Source organism: Cetorhinus maximus, chromosome 6 (genome assembly GCF_964194155.1).
Source record: "Cetorhinus maximus chromosome 6, sCetMax3.hap1.1, whole genome shotgun sequence".
Classification (NCBI taxonomy): Eukaryota; Metazoa; Chordata; class Chondrichthyes; order Lamniformes; family Cetorhinidae; genus Cetorhinus; species Cetorhinus maximus.
The window spans coordinates 83,262,526-83,274,533 of NC_135884.1; the positions used below are offsets into that span (position 1 = coordinate 83,262,526).

Sequence of the window (12,008 nt, forward strand, 5' to 3'; positions counted from 1 at the left end):
AATTTTTTGTGAGCTATCCTAATGAGTGCAAGTCAAAAAGCTTTGCTGGCATGTCTCTTTTTTTCAGCAATACTCAAGTTCTGTGCTACCAAATCACTATTTATTAATCTTCATTTTTTTGCTGTTCTTTATATTTTGTCCAATCTTCTGATCTGCTGCTCACTTTTGTGGAATTATATGTTTTTTTCTCCCCTGACTGAGATGACAAATGACAGGAGGGGGGTGTTGGAAACTGTCCACAGTTATTTAACATCAGTGTTTAGAATTGGCTTTAAGAAGCTGCACTGAAGTGGTCTAGGGTGACCTACCCTTACCTACCTTGCAGTATTAAGGCTGTGCCTGGCATACCTTGCTGAGGTGTTGGGCCAAGAGATGCTCATCAATCCAAAGATGATAAAAAGAAAACCTACAAACATTGAAAACCTGAAGCATATCAGAAAATGCAGGGTTCCTTAAATAGAAAAGGTTGACATTTCAGATGTAGTCCCTTTGTCAGGTGAGTTTGACCAGGGGATCTACACTCAAAACGTTTATCTGCCTTTTCTCTTTTAGGTCACATCAGGATCTGCTGTAATTCTCCAGCATTTTCTGTTTTCATTTCTGTGGAGAAACCTTTCGTAAGAATTGTTCAGTCCCCAGCAAATTCCAATGACCAAGGCTGTAATATACATACCAAAGATTCCACCACCACATCAACCAGAGATGCAAAGAAACCCTTTGATGCGTTCAGCTTCTCGTGGGAGTATCGCACTGCTCTTCGTAAAATCCTTCTCAAAACATACCTGCAGAGAAAAACATCTTTAATACCATTGGTCTGTTACTTTACATAAGCTGTATAGAATGATACAACCCAGTCAATTAACTGTTCCAATTTCTATAATGAATACAGAAGAGAAAGGTGATGTTTCAGCTGGGACTTTTTGAGTTTCTATTCTCCTTCCCGCTTACCCTTTGATACCACACATTATAACAATGCTATGATAACTCTCAATCTGGAATGGGTCGCAAAGGTGGCACTTGAATTGCTGTTTTTGAGGAGTTAAAGGGAAGAAAAACCATGTGATTTTATACAGAGGCAGAAAATGAACCAATTCTGCTAAGACGGAAGTTAACTGGTGCTGCTTTCATCACGAGTGTCCCTTCATATTAGGGCACCTGGATTAAGAACAGATCAAGCCAAGCTGGCTGGTTCAGGGTCTCGGCTGTGTGTTTCTGCAAGACTACCAGTGCCTCTCCATGGGTGTTGCAGATGTTGTGTAATGAGATAAGATCCTGGCACCCTTCAACTGCAAATTATTTTCAGTTGTACTCTTCCGTGTTGTTCACACGCCTACTAAGAATGCTCTTCAATTCCATTTTTATTTTGTTTTATTCAGAGGTTTTCTCTTCTTTGTCCTGAAGATTCTGCTATATGAAACTTGTAGTTGGGCTATGCTTCACATGGTGCCAGCAACTGCCCCCTGTACCACCCCCTGTACCAAGCAGCCACTCTATGTGAATGCAGCATGCTATTTGTCCAGAAGGAATCATAGTCAAGTGTAAGCATGTTCTCTTCAGGCAACTGTTGGGAGGGAGGGGGAGGGAGAGAGAGAGATTAGAAGCAGGAACACTAGTTTCTGGTTTCCCCTCCTCAAATCTGCTAAATCTACCAACCTATGACCACCACAATTGTGAGCAGCTAAGCACAAAACACTCGCAAAATCATCCAGGTCATTGAGAACTGTAACTTGGTCCTTAGTATTTTTGAGGGAAAGAATTTGGTGTTGGTCTGGTTAGAGAGAAATGTCCTAAAGAAGTGATTGCTCGTACCAAGATGAAGTCCCATTGCTCCATCGCCCCCCTGCATCGCAGCTCGGTCAAGCAACGTTTAGATTTTAAAATTCTCATCCTTGTTTTCAAGCCCCTCCATGGCCTCACCCTCCCGATCTCTGCAATCTCCTCCAACCCCACAACCCTCTAAAACATCTGAGCTCCTCTAAATGTGGCCTCTTGAACATAGTCATAGAGTTATACAGCACAGAAACAGGCCCTTCGTGTCTGTGCCGGCCATCAAGCACCTATGTATTCTAATCCCATTTTCCAGCACTTGGCCCTTAGCCCTGTATGCTACGGCATTTCAAGTGCTCATCTAAATACTTCTTAAATGTTGTGAGGGTTCCTGCCTCTATCACCCCCTCAGGCAGTGTTCCAGATTCCAACCTCCCTCTGGGTGAAAAAAGTTTTCCTCAAATCCCTTTAAACCTCCTGCCTCTCCTCTGCACCCTCTCCAGTGCTTCACATGAGCATTATCAAACAAAATTTGATGCTGAGCCACATAAGGAGATATTAGGAAGGATAGCCTAAAGCTTGGTCAAAGAGGTAGGTTGTAAGGAATGCCTCAAAAGGAGAGAGGGAGAAAGATGGAGAGGTTTAGGGAGGAAATTCCAGAGCTTAGGGCCCAGGCAACTGAAGACACAACCACCAATGGTGGAGCGATTAAAAATCAGAGATTTGCGAAAAGTCAGAACTGGAGGAATGCAGATATCTCAGGGGATTGTAGAGCTGGTGGGGATTACAGAGATTGAGAGGGGTGAGGCCAAGGACAGACTTGGAAACAAGGATGAAAATTTTAAAAATCAGTCAATGCCAGACCGAGATCCAATGTAGGTCAATGAGCACAGGGGTGATGGTGAAGACAGGATACAGACAGCAGCATTTTGGATGAACTCAAGTTTTTGCAGGGTGGAAACTGGAAGGCCGACCAGCAGTGTGTCGAAATAGTCAAGTCTAGAAGCAAAAAAGGCACGGACATCAGCAAGTGAGCTGAGGCGGGGACGGAGTATTTAACCACTTTTAGGGTATATATTATAAAAAGACTTAACACCTGCCATTAACAGGGAGTTAATGGAAATTTGTTTCCACAAAGTTCAGAGAGTGAATGATCTGTAAAACTAATTCTAATTAAAAGAAAAGAAAGAACATGCAGTTGAATAGCATTTTTTTGTGACTTCAGGACATCACAAAGTGCTTTACAGCGAATGAAGTACTTTTGAAGTGTGGTTACTGTTGTAATACAGGAAACACAGCGGCTAATTGGCAGACAGCAGGGTGTTACAAACATCAATGTGATAATGACCAGATAATCTGCTTTAGAGATGCTGATGAAGGAATGGGTAAATATTGGCCAGGATACAGGGGAATTCTCGTGATCATCTTTGAAATAGTGTCATGGGATCTTTCACACCTACCTGAGTATTTCCAAACTGATATTTGCATTACTAATAACTTAGCGAAGTTGATAAAGAATGATGAGATTATACACACGGAATGTCTTGGGAGGCCCAGCAGGATAGGATAAAATCATTTTGGATTCACAGCCTTTCTGCTGCAACTCTGACTCTTGACAGCACTTGAAAACCTCATTTTGCATATTATCTCACTGATTTTAAATGCTCCACCATTGGTGGCAGCACCTTCAGTTGCTCAGACTTAAGTTCTGGAATATTCTCCGCCTCTCTACCTCGCTTTCCTCCTTTAAGACGCTCCTCAAAGTCTCCCTCTTTGGTTCTGGTTATCTGACTAGTATCTCCTTGTGTGTCTTGGTATCAGATTTTATTACCTCTGATACTGAAGGTAGGCGGAGGTACTGTTTTCATCCCTGTCTCTTAATCTGTTTGTAAACAATAAATCTCAAATACTCAAAGAAGGATTTCAACGAAACGTGGCACACAAATAGTAAACGAAGAATTGATAAATTTTTGGCGAAGATGCAGATCTGGATCCAGTTCCTGGAATCCTTTTTAAAGGATCCACTAACATTGGGAGATAGGGCAAAAAAAAATGTTGTGGATTGTTTTATTTAGAATGTTGTGGACTGTTTTTGAATGTAGTGGATTGTCTCAGCCGCTGTGGTAGAGCTTGTCATAGCTGTCAAAATGTGAGCAGAGTTTTCAGAGCAGGATGTGGATTGCCTGAAGCCTGTTTTGTGAGCTGGAAGCTCGTAATAAAGAGATTTCTTTTTCAGCTTTATAGTTATAGAGCTTCAACCAGACAAGAGAAAGTCTCAAGGAAGAGCTGCATCACTGTAATAATGTTAAGTGAACACATCATGGTGGGAGTACACGGTCTACTAAATGCCCTCTTCACATGTTTTATAATGCGCCTGTGAAATTCCTTTTGAGGTTTTATTACATTAAAGGTGCTATATAAATATGTATTGTTTAATCGAATTCTATGGCATGTTCTTACACCCACTTCTTAACACCTTTTTTTCACCCCTTCAATGTGATAATCCAACATTTCTGCATTACCCTATATAATTCCACAATTTTAATGACCTTGATCCTCATCAGAAACTTTAGTTTTAATAAGCTCTCTTTCCTTAGGCTGGTACAACACCACAGTTCTGTAATTCATCAATAGTTCATCCTACCAAGTGAAACTTCCAATTGTAAATCTACACCTTAACATACTAACCTCCTGCTTCTGAAAAGAATGATGTAATCCCTCTACAGAGTTATTAGCAACTAACTTAAGCTCCAAAATATATGCGCTGGGATGTCTTTTGATTAGGTTTATTGCCTGAACTGACCATTGCTTTCAGGTCAGTCTTAATTCAGCAGTTCAACATTCATTGCATCAAAATTAACTTATACTTCCTCACTTTACACAGGGATGAGTGTGGCCGAAGACAAAAAGGTCTGAAATTTTTTTATGACAAGGCATCACGTACACACTGTAGTGCAAAGTGGCAAAGACACTGCAACCTGAAGGGACGGAAAATTATAGCATTTTTTATGATCTGTAATGAAACGCAAATGCTTCTAGGCCACTTCATCAAGCTCATGTCCTATTGGTGGGGTAAACAAATAGTCATTACATCCCTGAAGGAGATACTTTGTCAGGTAGGCAAGATAATGGTGCACGTTTAAGCCAGAGCTTTCTATCTTGACGTCGTAAACATTATAAACTTTATATTGTAAATATTAACTTGCGCTTACAAATCATTGAAATAACAAAATGAAAAATCACAGAATCCATCAAATCATCCAAAAGTACATCTTATCTGTATTGTGAGTAAAGCTATTTTTATTATAAGAGAGCATTTTCATCTTTACATTTGCTGGTGGTTAAAGGATTTCTGTTCAAATTGCTCAAAAATGTTTTCTCAATGTACGGTTGCTCAGGGCAACAAATTATTTTACAAACAACATCAGGTAAAAAGAGAAATCAGCAAAATCATGGAGAATATTTGTATCTGACCACATTCCATGAAGAGTAACTGGGCGGTCTGCTCTAAATACACATAGCAACCATTTAATGACTACTGCAGTTGCTAGTGATTTAATTAATGGTTTGGTTTGTCGGTCCAAAAATAAGTTTATAGCAGTTAACGGACGAAGAAAAAGAGGAGCCAGCAGTCGGTAACCATTACCAGCTCTGCCGCTTTAGCTGCGAAACAGCTCGAGCTGTGAACAGCAGTGAGCTCCAGGCTGGCGTGAGGCCGAGTGGCAGCTCCCTCGGGACTGCTCCCAGCCTAGTTACTGGCAGAGATTTTCTGGGCTATCTGAGACTCTCCCCTCCCAGTTTTGGCTGCATTGCAAATTGGTAATGGCCATGGGGAGGCAGAGGTCAAAAAGAAAATTAAAAGGGCAGAATTCCATGATCTAAAAGTCAGAACTCTGCCAAAAGGCAGAAATTTCTCATGACTGCTTTACAGACAAAAGCTAAAGATTACCTTACTACAATATCGAGAGAAATCAATAGCACTATAAACATCAGACTTCAAGATTGTCTGATTAACCCTTTCTTTACACAGGATTGGAGTTTAATAACGTAACACACCAAATGTCTGTTGTTTGCCATCACGGCATGCCAGGGAAGGGTCCGACCCATACTTGTATATAATCCCCATATCATCTATGGACACCCAAGGCAGTACTGAGGAAGTACAACACTGCACAATATGCAGTCCTGTCACAGGATCCCATCTGCCATCAGGTGGATCTAAAAGATCCCACTGTGCTATTCAAATAAGAGCATGGGATTTTTCCTCGTGTCCTGGCCAACATCTCTTTCCGTGTTATATTACTCTATGATTCTAATTTTGTTGCACCTATGAGATCCTTAACTACAAACTCATTCAAAGAGAGAGAAACATACAGAGATGCAGATAAACAGGGTAAAAGGCACCTTTTACCCTGTTTCCAACTACTTCCAACAGTAGAACATCGTCTATTGGAAGACAGGAACAGGTATAGTCCATTCAACAAGATCATGGCTAATCCATATCTTAACTCCATCCACCTGCCTTGGCTCCAAATCCTTCTATACCCTTGTTGGGCAAAAGTCTATTGATATCACTAAAAACAGAGCATCAAAGCATTTATTGTATTGTTGCTTGTGGAACCTTGCTGTGAACAAATTAACTACCAAGTTTCCTCTACTACAACATTGACTGCGCTTCAAAAGTACATCATTGGCTGTGAAGTATTTTGTGAGCCTCAGAGTTCATGGAAGGCGCTATATAAATGCAAGCTTTTTTTCTCTTTTATGACACAGGTGAGACCTAACAGCAGCCTCCTGTCCACTCATCTTTTGAATACCTGCACAATAGTGGGACCTTGCATGTGGTTGATACACCAATTAGAAGTTTTAGCTAGACTGTTCTGCTTTAACTGGCAAGGTTGATATTGTTGCGGGAGCCAACACAGAAACCAAGAGATGCATGCTAGTGAGCAAACAGCTTGCCTCCACTGGTTGGGAATGGTGCAACAGCAGAAGTGGATACATATCACTGCACGATTTACTAAGGTTTTCCAACTTACCCTCTACCAGTGTTGTCTGGTCTGCCTCCATCAGACAAAGCAATTGTTATAGTCCTTGCATGATCTGCCAGCACTCTGTACGCCATGTCTATTCCATCAATATCTTCAGATCCCACCTTCCCAGTATACGGCCTGATACCAGTCCCCTAGAGTATAAATAAATTAAGAATTAACAAGCTGCTTTCTAACAGAGCATCACAGAGTAGAAACAACAGTTAAGTATCATAGGACATTTTTTTGCTTACAGTAGGCGGTTACATAAATCCAAGTTGTTGTTCCTCATCACCTAGTACCTGACAACTTTACACAATACCATGCTGGCAAGTGGTGTTCCTGTTTGGGGGACTGTCCTCATCTCCTTTCTTTCTGACATCAGAGGATAAACAACCGACTCCACAAGGAAGCCTTGAAACCAGGACTGGTGTTGAAAGGCAGTTCATGCTTTAAATCCAACACTGAAAAGCCAGGGTAAGGTACGAGGTTTCTCATTCCAATGTAACTGTGATGTCTGCAAACTCAGACGTGTTGAGAAATCTTTAGCCTCACATGGGAACACTGCAACCACCAGTTGAGGAGGAGTTCATTATCAACACCCAAGTGTTGGTAATGCAATAATCAGAAGTCTTATATAGTCACATTAATCTCAAATAGTTTTAAGTTTTAAAAAAAAGCTGAACGGTCTCTTTGTGTTGTATTACTCTACGATTCTAATTTTGTTGCACCTATGAGATCCTTAACTACAAAACTCATTCGAACAAAGAAAGAGAGAAACATACACAGATGCAGATAAACAGGGTAAAGGGCACCATAACTTGAAAATGCATTAGATAAATTGACTATTTTAATAATTTACTTTTTGAATGGCCTCAAAGTAAGGTTGAAACAGGTCAGTGTCATAGTTTGACATCTTTTGCTGCAGGATCGACACCAGCCGTTCCAAACCCATTCCAGTATCAATGCTCTTCTTAGCCAGCGGTTTCAGACTGCCGTCAGCTTCTCTAGAGGTGGAAGCAAAGAAACAATTAGGTTTGTCAATGACAAAGATAGGTGGCATTGTAAGCAGTGTAGATGGAAGTGTAACATTACAAAAAGATATTGATGGGTTCAGTGAATGGGCAAAACTGTGGCAAATGGATTTCAATGTAGGTAAATGTGAGGTCATCTATCTTGGACCTAAAAAATATAGAACAGGGTTCTTTCGAAATGGCGAAAAGCTAGAAACAGTGGAGGTCCAAACAGACTTGGGAGTCCAGGTGTAAAGATCATTAAAATGTCATGAACAGAAAATAATCAAAAAGGCTAATGGAATGCTGGCCTTTTTATATTTAGAGGAACAAACTACAAGGGGGCAGAAGTCATATTTCAGCTGAACAAAGCCCTGGTTAGACCACATATGGAGCGGAGGGAGTACAATGTAGATTTACCAGAATGTAAATTGATACCTGGACTCCAAGGGCTAAGGAGTGATTATACAAACTATGGTTTGTATTCCCTGGAATTTAGAATTTAGAAAAGTTTTCAAGACATTGAGAATAGACAAGGTAGGGATAAACTGGTTGGGGAGTCGAGGATTAGGGGCCATAGTTTAAAATTAGAGCCAGACCTTTCAGGGGTGAAATTAGGAAACATGTGGTAGGAGTTTGGAACTTTTCTTCTTTTACAAATGGCAATTGATGCTAGAGCAATTGTTTAAAGTTCAAACTGAGATTGATAGATTTTTGTTAACTAAAGGTATTAAGAGATATGGGGTAAAGGCAAGTTTATGGAATTAGATTGCACATCTGCCATTATATCATTTGAATGGCAGAACAGGCTTGAGGGGGTAAATGGCCTACTCCTGCTCCTACATTTGAAACTGAAGTATCTCATATCACAGAATCACAAAGTGCAGAAGAGGCCCTTCGGCCCAACGAGTCTGCACCAACATGTGAGAAACACCTGACCTACCTATCTAATCCCATTTACCAGCACTTGGCCCATAGCCTTGAATATTATGAAGTGCCAAGTGCTCATCCGTGTACTTTTTAAAGGATGTGAGGCAACCCACCTCCACCACCCTCCCAGGCAGCGCATTCCAGACCATCACCACCCCCTGGGTAAAAAAGTTTCTCCTCACATCCCCTCTAAACCTCCTGCCCCTCACCTTGAACTTATGTCACCTTGTGACTGACCCTTCAACTAAGGGGAACAGCTGCTCCCTATCCACCCTGTCCATGCCCCTCATAATCTTGTGCACCTCGATCAGGCCGCCCCTCAGTCTTTTCTGCTCCAACGAAAACAACCCAAGTCTATCCAACCTCTCTTCATAACTTAAATGTTTCATCCCAGGCAACATCCTGGTGAATCTCCTCTGCACCCCTTCCAGTGCAATCACATCCTTCCTATAATGTGGCAACCAGAACTGCACACAGTACTCCAGCTGTGGCCTCACCAAGGTTCTATACAACTCCAACATGATCTCCCTACTCCTGTAATCTATGCCTCGATTGTTAAAGGCAAGTGTCCCATATGCCTTTTTCACCACCCCACTAACATGCCCCTCCACCTTCAGAGATCTATGGACACACATGCCAAAGTCCTTTTGTTCCTCAGAACTTCCTAGTGTCATGCCGTTCATTGAATACTCCCTTGTCAAATTACTCCTTCCAAAGTGTATCACCTCACACTTTTCAGGGTTAAATTCCATCTGCCACTTATCTGCCCATTTGACCATCCCGTCTATATCTTCCTGTAGCCCAAGACACAACCTCACTGTTAACCACCCGGCCGATCTTTGTGTCATCTGCTTTGTGTCATCCAACATATCTGTGCAGTGAAAGCCACTGAGGAGCAGTAAGTATACTGCCATGAAATTTTATGTCAGTTCAGTAAGCAGCACAGTTAGAGGAATCTAGGGCAGCACTGGATGTTGAGCTCTGTCATTTTTAACTCAACATTCAATTCCTAAACAAAAACAAAAATACCTGGAAAAACTCAGCAGGTCTCACAGCATCTGCGGAGAGGAATACAGTTAACGTTTCGAGTCCAAATGACTCTTCATCAGAACTAAGGAAAAATAGAAAAGAGGTAAAATACAAATTGGTTTAAGGCGGGGTGCGACAGATAGAGCTGGATAGAGGGCCAGTGATAGGTGGGGATTGCCAAAAGATGTCATAGACAAAAGGACAAAGAGGTGTTGAAGGTGCTGATATTAGCTAAGAAATGTGCTAATGGTGACATTAAGGGTAGAAAGCAGGACGAGCAAGGTACAGATAGCCCTAGTGAGGGTGGGGTGGGGGGAAGGGATCGAAATAGGCTAAAAGGTAGAGATAAAACAATGGATGGAAATACATTTAAAAATAATGGAAATAAGTGGGAAAAGAAAAATATATATAAACTATTGGAAAAAGGGGGATCGGAAAGGGGGTGGGGATGGAGGAGAGAGTTCACGATCTAAAGTTGTTGAACTCAATATTCAGTCCGGAAGGCTGTAAAGTACCTAATCGGAAGATGAGGTGCTGTTCCTCCAGTTTGCGTTGAGCTTCACTGGAACATTGCAGCAGGCCAAGCATGGACATGTGGGCATGAGAGCAGGGTGATGTGTTGAAATGGCAAGCGAGAGGGAGGTCTGGGTCATGCTTGCGGACAGACCGAAGGTGCTCCGCAAAGCGGTCACCCAGTCTGCGTTGGTCTCTCCAATGTAGAGGAAACCGCATTGGGAGCAGCGAATGCAGTAGACTAAATTGAGGGAAGTGCAAGTGAAATGCTGCTTCACTTGAAAGGAGTGTTTAGGCCCTTGGGCAGTGAGGATGGGGGAAATAAAGGGGCAGGTGTTGCACCTTCTGCGGTTGCATGGGAAGGTGCCGTAGGAGGGGGTTGAGGTGCAGGGGGTGATGGAGGAGTGGACCAGGGTGTCCCAGAGGAAACGGATCCCTACCCCTCAACCCCCTCCCACAGCACCTTCCCATGCAACCGCAGAAGGTGCAACACCTGCCCCTTTACTTCCCCCATCCTCACTGTCCAAGGGCCTAAAGACTCCTTTCAAGAGAAGCAGCATTTCACTTGCACTTCCCTCAATTTAGTCTACTACATTCGCTGCTCCCAATGCGGTTTCCTCTACATTGGAGAGATCAACGCAGACTGGGTGACCGCTTTGCGGAACACCTTCGGTCTGTCCGCAAGCATGACCCAGACATTCCTGTCGCTTGCCATTTCAACACTCCACCCTGCTCTCATGCCCACATGTCCATGCTTGGCCTGCTGCAATGTTCCAGTGAAGCTCAACGCAAACTGGAGGAACAGCACCTCATCTTCCGATTAGGTACTTTACAGCCTTCCGGACTGAATATTGAGTTCAACAACTTTAGATCATGAACCCTCTCCTCCATCCCCACCCCCTTTCCGATCCCCCCTTTTCCAATAATTTATATATATTTTTCTTTTCCCATCTATTTCCATTGTTTTTAAATGTATTTCCATCCATTGTTTTATCTCTACCTTTTAGCCTATTTCGATCCTTTCCCCCCACCCCACCCCCACTAGGGCTAGCTGTACCTTGCTCGTCCTGCTTTCTACCCTTAATGTCACCATTAGCACATTTCTTAGCTAATATCACCACCGTCAACACCTCTTTGTCCTATAGTCTATGACATCTTTTGGCTATCCCCACCTATCACTGGCCCTCTATCCAGCTCTACCTGTCTCACCCCGCCTTAAACCAGTTTATATTTTACCTCTTTTCTATTTTTCCTTAATTCTGATGAAGAGTCATTCGGACTCGAAACGTTAACTGTATTCCTCTCCGCAGATGCTGTGAGACCTGCTGAGTTTTTCCAAGTTATTTTTATTTTTGTTTTGGTTTTCCAGCATCTGCAGTTTTTTGCTTTTATTCAATTCCTAAAGATTTTTCAATAATTGTGATATTTCTCACAGGTGAGTCAATGAGCTGGTGTACATTCAGCTACAACATAACATGTGTACCAACTGTGGCTCAGTTGGTGGCATACTCACCTCTGAGTCACTAGATTGTGGTTTCAAGTCCCAGTCCAGGACTTGAACGCAAAAATCACGGCTGACATTCTAGTGCAGTAAAGCATTTTTTGAGATGCTGTCTTTTGGATGAAACGTTTAAAAAAGGCCCCATCTGCCCTCTCAGGTGGGCATAAAAGTTCCTACGGCACTATTTTGAAGAAGAGAGCAGGGGAAGTTTCCCCAATGTCCTGG

The 12,008-nt window shown here is 42.3% G+C and overlaps 1 protein-coding gene across 3 annotated transcripts in view; it reads right to left on the bottom strand.

Annotated features, from left to right (window-relative positions):
* aars1 (alanyl-tRNA synthetase 1) overlaps positions 1-12,008 on the bottom strand; it is a 74,493-nt gene that overhangs the window by 43,379 nt on the left and 19,106 nt on the right. For all 3 annotated transcript variants that reach the window (XM_078543924.1, XM_078543923.1, XM_078543925.1), the window contains 3 exons: positions 7,660-7,804; positions 6,807-6,952; positions 674-782 (listed from right to left, as the gene is read on the bottom strand). In XM_078543924.1, coding sequence (XP_078400050.1) covers positions 674-782; positions 6,807-6,952; positions 7,660-7,804 — 400 coding nt within the window. The remainder of the gene's footprint in view (positions 1-673; positions 783-6,806; positions 6,953-7,659; positions 7,805-12,008) is intronic.